Source organism: Taudactylus pleione, unplaced genomic scaffold (genome assembly GCF_031769625.1).
Source record: "Taudactylus pleione unplaced genomic scaffold, aTauple2 ptg000053l, whole genome shotgun sequence".
NCBI lineage: Eukaryota > Metazoa > Chordata > Amphibia > Anura > Myobatrachidae > Taudactylus > Taudactylus pleione.
In genome coordinates, this window is record NW_028284455.1 from 18,115,585 (window position 1) to 18,133,698 (window position 18,114).

At 44.8% G+C, this 18,114-nt stretch overlaps 1 protein-coding gene across 1 annotated transcript; it reads left to right on the forward strand.

Moving 5' to 3' along the window:
- The first annotated feature begins 9,543 nt into the window (after window positions 1–9,543).
- On the forward strand, window positions 9,544–16,590 carry RPL15 (ribosomal protein L15). Its single transcript, XM_088462734.1, has 4 exons — window positions 9,544–9,628; window positions 10,115–10,297; window positions 10,754–10,890; window positions 16,236–16,590. The coding sequence occupies exons 2-4, from the start codon at window positions 10,126–10,128 to the stop codon at window positions 16,539–16,541; spliced, it is 615 nt and encodes a 204-aa protein (XP_088318860.1). The 5' UTR covers window positions 9,544–9,628; window positions 10,115–10,125; the 3' UTR covers window positions 16,542–16,590.
- The last annotated feature ends 1,524 nt before the right edge of the window (window positions 16,591–18,114 follow it).

An 18,114-nucleotide genomic window follows, 5' to 3' on the forward strand; every position in this document is an offset into this window, starting at 1 on the left:
ATCTTATGGTTCACTTATGGTTAAACGGTACTTATGAAACTAAAACTAACGCTATGTAAGCCATTCGTTTTCAGTAGTTTTCTCTATGCACAATATTTCCATTCAACTTTTTACAGTTCCTACAGTACAGTATGTGTAGTGATTGGGTTGCCAGGTACCAAACAAAATAGTTCCTGGCTACTAATATGGATATAATGGCATGTTTTGAGGCATATGGCTGATTATATATACACATTGCCCATCAAAAACATTCCTGTTTTTCAGCACTTTAGTATTTCAATGTAATTAGAAATTAAAGTATTCGACAAATGGCCAGATAAAAAAATAAATCATATAATCATTTTAACAGTATGCGTATGGCATCCCGGCTGTTAGTATGCCAACGCTTACATTACTGGTGCCAGAATACAGATGCCGGTCAGAATCCCGGCGCTGGCATCCCGACCGGCAGAATGCCGAAGGTAAGCAACGGGGTGGGAGTGAGAGTTTGGGGTTAGGCACTAGAGGGAAGGTTAGGGTTAGGCACTAAGAGGGGAGGGTTAGGTTTAGGTTGCGGGGAGGGGGAGGTTAGGCTAGGGAGAGGGGGAGGGTTAGTATACCGACCAACAAGTTTTGTTATGTTAACCCTGTCAGGATCCCGGCTGTCGATATTTCATACTGATTCCATTTTATTTACAATTTTACTCATCAAAGTAGCCACCTTTACAGATAGAACCGCCGATACACTTGAGGCATTCTTTCTACAATACAAATCATATACTGTTCAGGAAGTTCTTCCTAAAACTGTGCACTAGTAGGTTGCTTTGCTTTCATCCTTCTGCCCAGTTCATCCCAGCTTGTTGGGGGGTTTTAAACATTGAGACTGTGCTGGTCAGTCCATGATTTGAAGCCTACAGTCTTGTTCTCTTCCTTGAAAGTAGATCTGACACAGTTTGCAGGTATGTTTTGGATCATTATCTTGCTGTAGGATGAAGCCTTGACCAACTAGGCATAGACCAGAGGATATTGCATGGTACTACAAAATGCTGTGGTAGCCCTTTTGGCTAGGGATGCCAGTCACTCTGTGCAAGAAGCCGACTCCGGATCCAGCAAAAGAGCCCCAGACCATCTCACTAATTTAATTTACTAAGCAGTGACTTGTAAATTAACCATACATGCCTAATCTCCAGGAAGTCACGGGAGGCTCACGATTTTCCGGGTAACCCCTGCACCCCACATAGAGTAGGCATTTCTCCCGCATTCTGCCCACTTCAGAAGTGGTCAGAATGGGGAGAATTTCCACGGCGATTGCCGGTCCCCATGTAGGGGGTGCGGCTTAATGATGCGATTCTTCATGAATCGCACCATTTAGCCCTATCCCCTATTTAAATTTGCGTCAATTGTGGCAATTTACAGTAAAGGGGGCAGGGCTTAATGGTGCAGACCATCAGGCCCCGCCCCCATCGCAACCCATCTGCTTCTCCGGGGGAGGAGAAAAAAAAAGTAGTCAGGTGTGAAAGTAACTCCTGTGCTTCCCTTCATGTTTAAGCCTGAAATATAAAAGGGCAAGGAGTTTAATAATAAAACATGGTGTGTTTTGTTATTAAAAGTATTTCCCTTTTAATTCTCAGGATTAAGTACACCGATTGTAAATAAACTCACACCGAGGAACTACCACTCTTCCCCGAGAGATATATAATAAGGGCACAGTAATGCCCTTATATGAAGGATTAATTGAAAAAAAAAAACAGAATTCTCCCATAGAGAATTCCTGAGGGGGGGAAGGGGCATGGTGTTTAAGGGGCTGCACCTCAAAACCTATTGTAGGTACCAAGGTGAAATTTGGCATGGGCAGATAGAACTGTCACTCGGTGCTGCAAGCCAAATTTCAGGGAAAAAAAAAAGAAGGGGATTCGGAAGCTAAAATGTAACTGCGCCGCCCCCCTTCCCTTCTCTCACTCTCACAGCAGCAAGCACACAGCAGTCTCCTTTGACTGTGGGGGGAGCGATCACACTGATCGTGCACCCCCTGGCTTTGCGCCGGGCTGAGGGGCTTACAGCGCCCCCCACCCCAACACGCATATAATCCCCTCTGAGAGAGCTGATGCCTCTCACTCTAACACAGTTACCCGCCGACTTCCTCGCCCAGACTGTGAGAGCGCAGGGCCTGCTGGGAAGTGTAGTCCTCTGTCTCAACGCGGTATCCGTGACACTGCGGCCATTTCCTTCTGTTCAAACTACAACTCCCATGAGCCCCCGCAGCTCGGGCTCAGCCAGTGGCCGCACGGGAATCAGGATAGCCAGAGATCATGGCTTCTCATAATGACTGCAAGTATGACTATAAAAGTAGTGTAGTGGCCAGGCAGCAGGGGCTCCGGGGAGGGGACACTATTATATGACATGCAGCTGTTATATTATAGCAATTAGTAACATGGGCTTAAAGAGAAAGTTGTAACAGTGTTTTTTTATTTGTTTTTGCTCGAGGGAGCGTCACCATGCATCCCACGATTAGGCCACGCCCCCTCTGTACCTGGGCCCGCCAGGGCTCTCTACGGCCCTGTCTCCAAGTACCAGCATGTCGGGGAGGCTTGCTGGGACCTGTGGTTCATCTGCAAAGAAAAGTATATAACACCACACTTACATAAACGGGAAGCAATCGGGAAGCTGACTGCCTAAATACCGGCAGCCGGCTTCCCGACTGTCATATCCCGGCAAGGGTGAAATGCCGGGCGTCTATATGTAGACGCCCGCATTTCCCCGACGCCGGGAGACCGGCGCCCGGCATCCCGATCGTAGTGATGCTGGGCGCCGTGAGCGGACAGCCGCGGGGGGGGGAGGGTTAGGCACCCCCGGGGGGGACTTAGGGTTAGGCACCCCCCCGGGGGACTTAGGTTTAGGCAGCGGGGAAGGGGGTGGTTAGGGTAAGGCACTTAGAGGGGGGATTAGGGATAGGCACTTGGGGGGGAAGTTAGGGTTAGGCACCCCTAAGGAGGGTTAGGTTTAGGGGGGTTAGGTTAGTAGATGCTCACCTATCCACGATCGGGATTTCCAGCGCTGTCGGGCTTCCGCTGCTCGGAACTCTGCTGATGTCGGCCTGCCGCTGACGGGAATCGAACTGCCAGCCATGCGGCTGGCGGTATTTCATACCCATTCCACATAAACACAGCCCAGGGGTACCAGGGATAGCTCTGAGCTATCAGACCACGCCTGGGGTGCCCTGGAAAGTGGTACCCCTTTATTTGGGGGTCCCCACCTCCCCAGGGGTCCCCAGCCTGGCTGACTAGCGGTCAGGGTTAATGCTTTGCCTGGGGGACCGGATGAAAGGGTTCTCCTGGCTGTGGCATTATCCCCCCGATAGAAAGAGCTCGGTGCTGGTTATGGAAAATACAGGGGAACTCTACTAGTTTTTTTCCCTGTATTTCCAAAACTAGAACCGTCTCAGAGCCCAGTGCTGGTGGCGCTAAATACAGGGGACCCCTATGTCTTCTGTCCCCTGTATTTTGACAACCAGAACTGGCTTTAAAAAGCACGATGCATAGATGGATCTCACTGATACGTCCATGTATCTGTGTCTTATTGATTTTATTTTCTCAGATGCATGCCCTGCACCGGTGAGCCCTCTGTCGCCTGCTGATGCTCCTGTGCAATGCCCCACTGCTCCGCACCCCCGCTGCTGCCGCTGCCCTGCACCCCGCCCCCGCAGTCATGCTCACTCTGCACCTCCCAAATCACCTCCTGTGTGCTGGCCCCTCCTCTACCTGCGCTAGTGTACCATTTTCTTGCTCTTCTCCCCTGCAGGTGGCCCGGTTTGCTCCTCCAAACCCTGATAGTTAAGACATTTTAAAAAAGCAATGAAATTCCATGGACGCATATAGGGGAAGAAAGTGTACATGCATAGACAGAGTATAATAGTTTTAGCAATTAGGGAACTGAATGTGTATTCTAAATGAGATAGATGTATGGAGTGAGAAGGATGTTGCAACCCAGTGGGATTGTTGTGGTCACCAAATGGAAAGATTGTGGGCACTGAGGGCCTAATTCTGACCCGGTCGCAAGTGCTGTGCGCTCGCAACCGGGTCGATGGTGGGCCAGTGCACATGCGCACGACGGAGCCGGCTCCGTTGTGCGCATGCGCGAGACCCGGATAGCGACGGGCACTCCGTCGCTCCGGGTCTTTCAACAAAGGGGGCGTGCTGTCGATGTTGAGTGACAGCACGCCCCCTTTGGTGGGCAGGCCGGGGGAGTGGCTGCCCAAATGGAGGCGTTCCCATGGGAACAGCTCCGTTTGGGGGCGGCCCCACTAACATCACAAGTGATGTCAGTGGGGGAGATTTCGGCTCTGTTAGAGCTGAAATCTCTCTGGGGCTTGCGACAACGAAACCCTACCACAAGGGTCTCGTTGCAAGGCCGATGGTCGCGATGGTCTTGACCATCGCAACCATCTTCCTGGCTGCTCGCTATAGCTGTGGGTGATCACCCACAGCTATGCGAGCGGCCAGGAGGCCGTTCTAACGAAAAAAAAAGACCGGCCCTGAATCAGAGCGAGTGCTCTGTCAGAGCGACCGGCTCTGAATCAGGCCCTGAGTGGGATGTGTGTGTCACATAACTGCTCAGACCTCAGTTGCATAGACTGCATGTGTGTATTCCAATGAGCACACAATTCTGTGAATTAGCAGCTCTACCATTTTGTGAGTGACAGCAATCTCACTGTGAGAGTGCTGAATCTGTAGTTAACCACATGGTGTCATGGCATACCATATCTGTATTACGCGGGGGAGGGTAGGCTTGCTGGGAACTGTTGTTCCACAGCAAAAGACAATATTTAACTTCTATTTTTTACACCACGTTACACTATCAACCCAGTACCCACCGCATCAGGGGTGCCGGGGATAGCCCCAGGCTATCAGCCTAGGTCTGGGGTCCCCTAGAGAGGGGGACCCCTTTATTGGGGGGGTCTCCAGATCCCCAGGGATCCCCGGCCTGGGCTGACTAGCGGTCAGGGTTGATGCTTCGGCTGGGGGCTCGGTGAAAGGGCTCCCCTGGCTGTGGCATCAGCCCCCCACTAGAAAAAGTCTGGTGCTGGTTATGAAAAATACAGGGGTATCCTACTAATTTTTTTCCCCTGTATTTCCAGAACCAGGACCGGATCAGAGCCCAGTGCTGGCTGCGCTGAATACGGGGGACCACTTCGTTGTTTGTCCCCCGTATTCTGGCAACCAGGACTGGGTCACTAAAACCCTTGTGCTGGTTGATCTTTTAGGGGGGCCACAACGTTTTTTTTGTTTGTTTGTTTTATTTACAAGTTATTTATTTTGCACACAGATGCAGGATTCATGAGCTTGCATCTGCCACTGACGCCAGCTACCTCCCCCAAGTCCTACTGCCCAACCGCTTGCCCCACCTAGGCCGCTAACGGCCGCACCACCACCTGCTTTCTCTCCTGAGTCTCAGCCGACGCTAACGCCAGCTCCCTTCCCCCAGGTCCCGGCCACAGCAAACACCGGCTTCCTTCCGCCCGGTTCTGGCCCCCGCCCGCAGAGGACAGCCATCTTGCTGCACCCAAGTGAAGCCACAGTGAGTACACTAGCTGATTACACTGTACGATTGCACGATTACGACAGCGTAATCATGCAATTGCTCAGTAATCAGATGTAAATCGAGCACAAATCGTGCATCCAAATGTCAGAAACGACCAGTGATGCGCGTTCCCGCTAGTCGTTTCCGACGTCAATCATCGGCCGAACATGCAGGCCAATCTGCCGATAACGACAGATTGGCCATGTTCGGGGATGATTGATGTGCCTATACTGAACGATCAATCCCTCAGTGTAGGCAGTGCTCCCCCTAGGGGAACGACGGTACGATTACGGTATCATAATCGTACCGTCTTTCCCTGATCTACTAGTCGATGGGCACCTTAACTTTCTTGATTACCTGTACCCCAAAAGCACGTACCCTGGAACAATAGCTACCTAATAAAACAAACCCCGTCTAAATTCGCCCCGTACCCTGAGTTATGCCTTCCCAAAAATCCCCCATAGCGAATATCAGAAAAGTGATCCTGAGTGTCAGAAAAAACTGACACTGAGTTGGAACTTTAGATTACTCCCAAATCCTCATATATTTTTTTTTATAATATTATTTATTCAATAGATGAGAAAAGAAAAAACAAAAATTAGAAACATTATGGAGCCTGCACAGAGGCTCTAGATAAGCAAGTACAAAATTATTATCCCATATAAAATTCTTGGTAAATACAACTTTCTCATCTATATTTTTATAGCATAACAAAGGAAAAAAAAAAAAGAAAAAAAATATTTAGAGAAAAGGGCGTGGTGTGGCAGACCACATTGAAAGAAAGGAGAGAAAGGAAAGGAAGAGACAAAAACCCAAATGGACTATAGTACGGTACAATATAGGAATCCTTTATTGGAAAGCTGAAGGTGTTCGAAAGTTCGAGGTCCATGGATCCCATATTTTAATAAAACTTTTGGAAGAATTATGTAATATACTTGTCATATATTCCATAGAATATACGTGCCATATCTTAGATATGATCTCATGTATTGTGGGGACTTTAGATGTTTTCCACATTGTTGCGATACTACAGGTAGCAGCCGAAATAATATGTCTAATAAGTTTGTGTTGTGATGAGTGATATCTGGAGCATGAAGTGGTAATAAATAATATTGAGGGTTGAAAGGGATATGTACCCCGATCAAAGTGAGAAGAAGAAGTCTAACTTCCTCCCAAAAAGAAACAAGTTTTGTACAGGACCACCAAGTATGCAAAAAGTTCCAATGTCAGAGCCACATCTCCAACACAAATTTGAAGTATCAGGGAACATTTTATGTAATCTTGATGGTACATAGTACCGTCTGTAGAAAAGTTTATACGCATTTTCTTTTATTCGGACACATAGGGAACTAGAAGCTACATTAGCATAAATGTCTGCCCAATCTTCATTATCTAGAATTCCGTCTATATCCGTCTCCCATGCTAATTCATGCGGGTCTTTTATATCATTGTTGGATTGTGTGAGACCTGTGTATAACGTTGAAATAAGGCCTTTGGAACTAGTGTTACGGAGAGATAGTGATTCACAAAAGGTTAGTGACCTACTAGTGAGCCGATTTTTCATGGTGGAGTGAAAATGCCTTAACTGTAAATATTGATAAAAAAGTTTATGTGGGATATTAAACTTAGGCCCTGATTCAGAGCCGCTCGCTCTGACCAGAGCGCTCGCTCTGAATCAGGGCCCTCCTCCATTAAAATGGAGCGTCCTCCTGGACGCTCGTATAGCTGTGGGTGACCACCCACAGCATATACGAGCGTCCAAAAAGATGGTCATGATGGTCTTGACCATTGGACTTGCGACGGAAACCCTGCGGTAGGGTTTCCCAGCCACAAGCCCTGGAGTGATTTTGGCTCTATCAGAGCCAAAATCACTCCCACTGACATCACTAGTGATGTCAGTGGGGCCGGCTTCAGACGGTAGGCTTTCCCATGGGAACGCCTCCGTCTGGCCGCCATGCCCACCAAAGGGGGCGTGCTGTCAATCATCATCGACAGCACACCCCCTTTGGTGCGAGACCCGGAGCGACAGCTTGGCTGTCGCAGTCCGGGTCTCGCGCATGCGCACGACGGAGCTCCCTCCTTCTTGCGCATGCGCAGTGGGGACCATCGACCCACTTGCGAGCGTACTGCCGCTTGCGAGTGGGTCTGAATGACCCCCTTAGTCTGTATATCCGTAAATGTAGGGAATATTGAATTTTGAGTAATATCATTCAAGACCCTAATCCCCCTATCTTGCCAATACCTAGAGAAAACAGGACAACAACCTGGTAAAAACCCAGGATTATCAAATAAAGGAACTATGGGGCTTGGATATGGAGCGATATGAAACCGATGATTAGCAAAATCCCAAATTTCTAAAGAAAATGATACAACTGGATGGGTTAAGGAGAGTTTAGGTCTAGACACTCGAGGGAGCCATAATAAAGCAGAAAGCAATTCTACTCGGATGGCGTTTGATTCGAGCAAAACCCATATTCTTTCTGATTTTGGTTGGCTCCACATAATACATTAGGCAAGCCTGGCAGCGATGTAATAAAGTTTGAAATTTGGGAGACCTAAGCCACCTCCTGATGTATGTCTCTGTAAAATATCATGTCTGATCCTTGGACGTTTTTTGGACCATATATATTGGGAGGTAATATGTGATAAATATTTAAATACATATGGAGGAATCCGCACCGGTAATGTTTGAAAAAGGTACATCAAGCGTGGCAATAGGTTCATCTTAACTGCATTGATCCGGCCAATCCAAGAAATATAACAGCCACTCCACATATCAATATCTTTCTTAAATTGCGCCAAAAGCTTGGGGTAGTTAGCTTGGAATAGTTGATGATAATTTTTCGTAAGGTTTACACCTAAATATCTAATATGCCGTCTATGCCATTGGAATGGGTAATTACATTCTAGTATATGCTTAGAGTCTCCTGGAATATAGAAGTCAAGAACTTCCGTTTTCTGAGCATTAATTTTATAACCGGAGTGGCCACCATATTCTTCAATCTCTTTAAATAGATGAGGGAGGGAAAATATCGGATCAGAGACAGTCAAGAGCCAAATCCTCATTTTTTATGTTTTTGCCCTGAAATTTGGCATGCAGCACCCAGTGACAGTTCTACCCGCCCATGGCAACTTTGAGCTTGGTACCTTCTATAGCTTTTGAGGTGTAGCCCCTTAAACACCATGCCCCCCTCTGGAATTCTCTATGGAGATTTATTTTTTTCGAACCATCCTTAATATAAGGGCATGACTGTGCCCTTATAATATATACTGTGTGTGTGTGTATATATATATATATATATATATATAAACCGGGGTGGAAAGGACAAGCGCCCAAAGGTGTGATAAATTAAAAATAAATGTGCCCGTGCTCAAATAATATTGTGCGTACCAAATAAAAATTCTTTAAGGCTTATCTGAGAGTCCTGTCGGGGAGACGTGGACAATGCTGGACCCAGGTTTCTAGTACCAGAGAGGACCTTAATGAAAAGAGGCTCTTGGCAGAGCCAGATTGGAGAGAGAGACAATATAGTGTAGTACTTCCAGTACAAAAGAAACTGGTATTAATAATTGTGCGTACCCAATATATTCTTGTGTAAAGGTATGTAAATGTATCCTTGGTCAGTCATCCACGTTCCCTTTTCATCCTACCCCAGAGATTCCCACATATAGTGGTGACGGGCTTCAAACCAAACAAAGACACATCATCAGTGGTGATATATTCAAAACAAGGGGGCTATGGAGCTGAGTGTGTGTGTGCATGCTGGCATCATATATATATTATACACAACAAAGCAGCTACAAAATGGGGGTAAGGTGTAATCAGGGAGATTGCTAGACTCTTCAAGGAGTCAGGGAGATTGCTACTATCTCAGGGAGTCCAGTTGGCCAGTATGGATTGCCATCGCTTCCAGAGAACCAATGTTGAGAAAAAGCTCTCATCTATATTATCCTACAACTACATTTCCCAGCAGTCACCGCGTCTCTGAGAGCGGAAGCTGTCACCGCTCCGGCCTCACCATAAGGGATTCTGGGTAAGATTTCCCTTCCTTTCCGGCTGCCGAGCCATCAGGTAATGGCTGCTCCCTGTCTATGCTATGATACTATCCGCCTCCATCCTCCGTGCCACCCGGTGATCCGGTCTTGTGTGTGCGGGCACCGGCCTCTCCGCCCCCTCCCATCCCAGCTACCGGCCAGTCCGGGGTATCCCGCCCGCGCTGAGCAGGGGCTATGTGGGTTAGTGATGGCTGCCCCCGGAGGCCGCGGCCCGGCACAGTGACCCCGGTGTGATCACTTGGTGGTTGGACGATGAGTGTAGTGACTGGCACGGGGAGATGCCGGGGTGAGGCGGCTCCGTGCAGCGTGCACGTTACCAGCGTTGTCAGTGGCTCCTGCAGCGTGTGCCCGGTGACTGGATGACGCTGCTAATGGGTTCCTATTGCTTCTGTGTGCTCCCCGGCCTGTGCCTGTCAGGTCAGGGGTAGTGCTGCTTTCCATGTGACATACTGTAGCCCTACCATGCTTTGTGCTGTAAATAATAATACTTGCTCTCTCCTAGTGCCAGCCAGCATGGGTGCCTACAAGTACATGCAGGAGTTATGGAGGAAGAAGCAGTCGGATGTGATGCGGTTCCTCCTGCGGGTCCGCTGCTGGCAGTATCGCCAACTATCTTCTCTCCACCGTGCCCCACGTCCTACCCGTCCGGACAAGGCTCGCAGACTTGGTTACAAGGCCAAACAAGGTGTGTATGATTAATAACATGGTTCTTATGCTTTCTTCATTTGACATGAACTTCTAGATGTTGTACACTCTGATTGCACACTGATCTCCTAATGGCATGGAGCGCACTGTCATGTGAATCTGCATTTATAACTGCATTTTGCATCCTATGGGTTATCTTGTGTTAAACTTGTTGATTAGTGCAGTCAGTGGGTGAATTACAACCCTGTCATGCTATTAAACATTACAAATGTGTTATTGGGACCAATTGATTTCTATTCATTTTTTTTTTTTTTTTAAGCAAACCATTAGTTCTGTGCACCAATCGCAGAACAGCAAGCATACATTACTGCGTTATTTTCCTGATAGCACAGTACTGCAGGGTGTATTGGTGCTGTGTAAATATCCACATGATGCATATCTTCTTGTATCTATTAAGTGCATTCATCATGTGTTTCCCCGTTTTCATCCCCAATAGGATATGTTATCTACCGTATCAGGGTTCGTCGTGGTGGCCGCAAACGCCCAGTGCCCAAAGGTGCAACCTATGGCAAACCTGTGCACCATGGTATAAACCAGATTAAGTTTGCTCGCAGCCTACAGTCTGTTGCTGAGGTAAGGAAAAAGTGTATTAAACTGATGTTACATGACTTGTTAGTTGCTTTTCATCCTCTGCATGATTATTGCACATACTTTCTGTGGCTTTACCACTTGATGGTAACAAACCAATCGTGTTTTAATTGCATTTGAGGCAGCGCTGTAATTACTTCTCTAGTACAGTTGATGACCGTTTCAGCAATGTTAACATGGAGACTCTTAAGCACTGAAATGTAGCTTTAGTTTATTATATAAAATGGTTAATTCTCCCTCTGTGGCAGACATGCATAGCCTTGTATGCTTATTGGTGTAAGCAGTATTTTAGCCCTCATTACTAGTAGAATATATTATGTTCAATGTAAACTCTTAAACTGGCCTTTCACTAGCCAAACTTTCCTCCAACTAGTTGGTTGGAATGAGAATCTGGTAATGAATGGGAGCAAAATCAGCCATTTGCTCCCAAACACTGTAAACCGGACGAAAGCTGCTGTTCAAATCAAACAGATTTAACCAAATTCTCTGAGCAACCTTTTTCGTGTTCGGGAGCAAACTGATTGTCATTTGCTCCCAAGCTTTACTGGATTACATTCCAACCAACCAGTTGGATGAAAGTTGGTCTGGTGTATGGCCAGCTTTAGTATGGAAATAGGTTGTACTGCACAGGCAAACATCTGTATGGCTGGGAGTTACCCTTCTGCTCTTATAAACTGAGATTGAATTGTACATTAGTGTTTGTGTGACCAGCTAGCATGGTATCTACATTTACTGATCACGGCTTTATTAATGAAACACTCCAAAATAGTTTACAAACCTTAATGATACATCTTATAAACATTCACTAACAGTACACATTTACCTACCCAGCTTATATAAAATACACAATTTACATTTCATACACAGTCCACAAAATTTACCGAAAAGACAAGCCATTAAACAAGTTAAAGGACGTATCCGCTTGTATGGAGACTCAAACAGTGAATACCCTCCAAGATGGAACACACTCCTGATAATCTCACACTCCTGCATTGGTCTTTAGGTGTTTATGACCGATGGGTTGGTTATGGGAGGGCTGCTATATGATCCTTTTGGCCACATTTGTAGTGGTAACAAGGGATCCTGTTAAACTACACTTTACAAGTTCTAAGGCTAGGTGTACACTAGATGTGTTCCCAGCCCGACATCTGCAGCGACGGGGGAGTCTGTATCGGCAAGCACATGCATACTTGCCGATGCGGGCGGTGACTCTGTATTTGGCAGCAATGCCCTTGCTAACAACATCCCTCCCCGTCGGCCCGATTATGTGTGTACTATCCGCCAGATCGAACAACATCGGCTAGTGCAGGCCTGGCCAACCTGCGGCTCTCCAGCTGTTGTGAAACTACAAGTCCCAGCATGCTCTGACAGTTTTAGCATTCCTGAATAAAAACTGGCAGGGCATGCTGGGACTTGTAGTTAAACAACCGCTGGAGAGCCACAGTTTGGCCAGGCCTGGTCTAGTGTGTACCCAGCATTACTCTTGAATTAAGCATTTGACATGGATCTGGGCTTAATATGAAGTACAATATAACAGGTAATGTTTAATGCAGGTAGGCAGGAACTGTGCTCGTTGGCAAAGTAAATTCTTAATAATTTTTCTGGATATTTAAAGAAACTGAAATAATATGCAGGTGTCCTAAATTAGAGGCCTAATATAACTTGCAGAACAGATGAAGTCATACTTGACACTCAGACGTTGGGCAACTTGAGCCTACTGCTTTTACAAGACCAAATCTTTCCTTCTGAATCTGGTGATATATGAAGACTGCCCTGTTTTGTTACAATGTTTTGTAGTGTATCTAAATCTTGAGACACACACATTTGATTGTCATGATGAAATGTAAAGCTCTGAGTGTTTCCTTTCTGCTGTGGATAATGAGGATTAATGTTTCCACACTAATGCAGGAAGAGCAGCAGCTTTTTTTTTTCTTTCATATGGTGCATACGCACATAGCGATTTAAAAGGAAGATTTGAACGATATCGTTGCCGTCATCGTTCAAATCTTTCTTTTAAATGGTCCCTTCCAACTTACCTTCGACCAGCGATGTGCGGCCGTGAATGGACGATAGCGATATTGTCCATCGGCCGTGCATGGTGGTAAACTTGCTCGATATCAAGCAAGTTACTATAGGGACCCACGATCGCGAGTCGCTGTAGTCGACTGTAAAGTTGGTGGTTTGCTGGATGATCGATATTGATCATCCAGCATACCAGGGAGGGTGCATAACTATCTGTCAGCGATATCCCATCGCTGATCGCTACTTGTATATGCACCAATAAAGGGACCAGGTTCACTATTTACTGGCCAATTGGCTAGATTAGGTTCCCAACATCCTGGAGACATTAATGAACTTTATCTTTGTGCCATTGTTGTGATTGGGGTCTTTTTTTTTTTTTTTTTTTTTGTTAAAACTGCATATTTTATGATCCATAAAAGTCCTTTAACACTTGATGCTAAACCAATGGTCTATTATGCGGAGTACACACTACAGTGTGTACCCAGCGACTGGTTGATGCGATGGAATGATACATCGTGCCATCTAGGATGATGTGATGTGTTATTTCATGCGGCATGTAGCAGCATGGTATTGTATCGTCCCATCTCATGGGCTGCACAGCAGATGGGACGATGCAATGAACGACCCACCGGTACACTATGCGATCCTCCCAATCAGTGTTGGAACGATATATCATACAATGGATTGCTTAGTGTGTACACAGCTATACTGTATTAATGGGATTGTTGAATTGGGCCTTGGAGTTGGAGACTAGGTCATGTGATTAAATGGGAAACCTTCTAAAGCTAACTACACACTATGCAACTTTTTGATCAAACCGATAATTGAGACAATATCTGTACTAAACTTTAAATGAAATACCTGGTGAATTTCACAGTGAATTTGTATATGTACACCCACAAGGATGAGGTAATAAGAAAAAGCATAGGGAATATGAGCAGATTATTGAGAATCCACACTGCACGATATCAGGAAATTGAGGCTGAGATGTTTGGTCTTGACCAACAGTTCGACTAATGGAAGGAATACGTTTGTGGTGATGGCAGGGACTTCTGAAAGACAGGCCTGGTTCTTGGATGGATTAGTGGAGTCTGATAACCCATGTTAACTCATTTACCCATGCTGATTTTGTTCCAATGCAAATTGTCTTAGTGCTTGGCAAAAAGTGAGTTTATTTCATAACTTACCTTTGTAAAAGTCTGCCCCTTGGCAGTAAAATAGGTTGTGTTTTAACACTAAAGGTGCATACACCGATTTTTTTATTTTTATATTTTTTGAACGATTAATGATATCGTTGAAAAAATCGTTCACTTTCTGAGTTAAAATGAACGATTATTGTTCATGCATGTTCACGTTTGTAGTTCAGTCAGACTGACCAACGCAATGATTTTCAGTAAGGGAACATGCAAAAATCGTTTGTAGTTCAAAAAAATCGTTCATTACATTTTAGTAAATGAACGATTTTAGTAAACTATTTTCGTTCATTTTTCCCTTGGAAAAAATGAACGAAAATAGTTTACTAAAATCGTTCATTTACTAAATCGTTGTGTGTGTATGCAGCTTAACACAAAAGAAGCCAGTGGGAATGGCAGTGATTCCTAACTTCAGTCTACAGGGACATCACAAGTTAGTCTAAAGGTGCGTATGCGCGTAACGATTCTTTGAACGATTTAACTATAACGACGTCGTTATCGTTCCAAAAAATTGTTCAGTTTCTGAGTTATAATGAACGATTATCATTCATGCGCGTTCACGTTTGTAGTTCATTCTGACTGACCAACTGAACGATTTCATTAAGGGAAGCAACATTTAATCGTTCATTGCACTTGAAAAGTTAACTATTCTTTTAAGGGAAAATCTCTCAAAATCTGACAGATAATCGTTGGTTACAAAATAGTTACCTGTGTATGCACCTTAAGAACCACCTGTTGAGCTTTTAAAATTAATCAGCCAGTAACTAATGCACCTGTGCTCCAGCAAGGAGATATAGAAAACATGCAATGTTGGGGTTCCCTGGGGACTGGATTTGGGTAACACTAGAATCTGTGGCTTCACTAAAAATACACATTTAAAGAAAGCAGGGATTATAACCACTGGCAAGAAAAAATTATTCAAGGCAACTTCCCTACTATGCACCAAATAGTTAATCACTTAACTATTACCTCCCCATTCTCCCCGGGGGGGAAAAACCTGTCAAATTATTTTTTATTTACTAGAGTTCAGGTAGGATTTTTTAAAATGTAAATATTTTTTTAGAAAAAAATATGCCTATACGGTGTCACGTCCCCTCGTGTCCATGTTCCTGAGCCCAATTGTAAACTTACCCCCACCCATTGGTAATAACCTTTCTCTAGTGGTTATAGATTATTTTAAGTTCCGTGCACACACCTCTTTAGTAGTGAAAGATACTGTTTGATAACCCAAACTCCCCCTAATTTTTGCACCCCTCCTCCCCTGTAGAAATTAAACGTGTGAAAATATGTATCTATTTTGCAGTAGTCCTTGCTTTGCCATTCCTCAGGGCTGAGTTTCTAGGCTTGAACGAATCGTTAATCTTTCCATAAAGTGCATCTGTCTTAGTACTGAATGGTTAAGACCAAATTCTACTCTCCAGAAACCTGCTACGTTTTGAAGTCAAATGCAGAAAGACTGCTATATTTTAGCATACAACAGACATATACTATTACAATGTAGTACTTGAAAGCTTTTATTTTAGTAGACCCATTAATGCCTAGCTTACATGATGCAGTGTTTGCAATTTTCACCAATTAAAATTCACCGCACTAAAATAGTTCTTTAAAAACCTACCTACAGTATAAGCAGAAAATTAGTAATGGGATTACCAAATTCTCTAGCACAGTGTTGTCAGATGCAAGAATAAAACACATCTTGGTGAACTATTAACTTTAAGAGAAACCTTTACATAAATTGTAATGGCCACTAATTTATAGGATGATTTCTCACTGGTTTAATTCTCACTCTTCTGTCCTAGAAAATGAATAAAGGACTGATCTGCTAAGTCTATTTAGAACAGTAATTCTAGTACCTACTGTAATTCTGGGGGTCAATACAATTAATACTTTCCAGTGAGATGTATGGGAGATGTACAGTGTGAATAATTCCTGTATATATGGCACGCTTGCATTGTAAATTTTCTTGCGCACCACTATGCGGCTGCAAGGTAAAATTGTCAATGTTGTTGCAGGCATTTATACGCCATCACCGTGGAGCATTGCCGGTCCTTTGCTTTTAATTGAATTTCCCCATTTGTCTCTGTAAATACTTACCTGTTTTTATTATTTTACTAGGAACGTGCTGGCCGTCACTGTGGGGGACTAAGAGTACTTGCATCGTACTGGGTGGGAGAAGACTCCACCTACAAGTTTTTTGAGGTCATCCTTGTTGACATTTTCCACAAGGCAATCAGGCGCAATCCAGACACCCAATGGATCACAAAGGCTGTGCACAAGCACAGAGAGATGCGTGGGCTGACATCTGCTGGCAAGAAGAGCCGTGGCCTTGGAAAGGGCCACAAGTTCCATCTGACCATTGGTGGCTCTCGCCGCGCTGCCTGGAGAAGACGCAACACACTTCAACTTCACCGTTACCGCTAAGTGGGATTGTACTTGTAAATTTGACAATAAAATGGTCTTTTGGATGCCATGATGTTGGGGGTTTTTTTGTCCTCAAACCATGTAGTTTTTTTAAAAGTAGATGCTATTTATCTAAGCATACATTTATCACACTCTCTAATAAAGCAACGAAGATTAGAGGTATAACCTTTTAAATGGTGCTCTTGGATCATGAAGTATTTGCTTAATTCATACATTTTCAATAACTACTTTAGAGAGAAAAAGTTAAGATAACTAGGAGTAACTCTAGATGGCAATTCCATTAAATGTGATATGTTGTGTAAATGCTGGTAACAGCCACACATAGCAGGCTCACAATCTTCTTTTACCCTGCACCCGCCATAGGGGGTGCACAGTAAAATAAGCGATATTGTGCTATAATCTGTGATGTGCACAGCTGTCACACATTGCGGATAATAGAATCTGCCCATTGATTTCCCAAGCTGTCAAAGTGGATTCTTTGTTAAACAAAGTTAATGCTGGTTTTGAATATTCATGTAGAACCTTAAGCTGGCCATGCACAGCACGATATACGTGCCGATGTGACTGATCGGCACGATATAGGTGGTATATTGTGCCGTGTATGAGCATATCATCGTACGGTGTGCTTCCGTGGGATCGTACATCGCATCCCCAGATCTTCTCACAGGTTCATCAGATCTGGGATGCGATAGATGATCCCATTCAGATGGAGGAGGGGGGAGTCGGCATAATGTGCGGTCAGCGAGGATCGCACTGGGAAAGCGGTTGGCAGTTGCTTCACGTGGTGCATCGCACCGTGTATGGGCACCTTTTAGTTTCCCCAGATCTTGATTAGGAATATGCACATGTAAGATACTGTAAGCCAGGCATGTCACACATGTGGCCCAAATAAACATTTTGTGAGGCCAAACAGTGTGGGTATGTGTATATATAAATAAATGTTATTAAGCGGCAGTGTTTACTTAAAGCTGACAACGCTGGTCTCTAAACCGATCAGAAGCCTGATTGCTTTAGATGTCAGCGTTCCCAGTGATGCAGTGCGTCTCCCACGATGAGAGGAGCCTGTGCTCTGGATCTGATTAGATCCAGGCAGCGTCTACGCAGGACAGTGGGAGTGAAGACTGCGTGGACTGGAGCAGTGCCCAGCGGCCATCGTGAAAAAAGTTTATTCTAAACCTTTTAAAAATGCAGATGACTTTTTTTTTTTTTGGGCCCACACACTTGGGACTTTACCAGTTGGTATTTTGAGTTTGACATGCCTGCTGTAAGCAATGATATTAAGCTAGAATAATACCAGTGGAATATATAATGCTCTAAATTCACGTGTGTTCAGAAACTGCAATAATATAATTACATGTAGTGTGAGTTTATCAATTGACAGTTTTACTGGCTGCTTCAATCCATGGTTAGTGGTTTATCTGCAGTTTTAAAATGCTAATTGCTGGGAATCTGCAGCTGATCTCAAAGGGCCAATTCTGCCGCCAGTTTGGCTCAAGTTTGAGCATTCTCGCTGGCCCAAAGCTGGTTTGTATTTAGAACATTCAAAAAACTGCGACGTGTGTGTGTGTGGTGA

Coding starts and splice junctions, on each gene's coding strand:
- RPL15 (XM_088462734.1), top strand. CDS start 10,126: ATGGGTGCCTACAAGTACATGCAGGAGTTATGGAGGAAGAAGCAGTCG. Junction 10,298..10,753: donor TGGTTACAAGGCCAAACAAG/GTGTGTATGATT, acceptor CATCCCCAATAG/GATATGTTATCTACCGTATC. Junction 10,891..16,235: donor GCCTACAGTCTGTTGCTGAG/GTAAGGAAAAAG, acceptor TTATTTTACTAG/GAACGTGCTGGCCGTCACTG.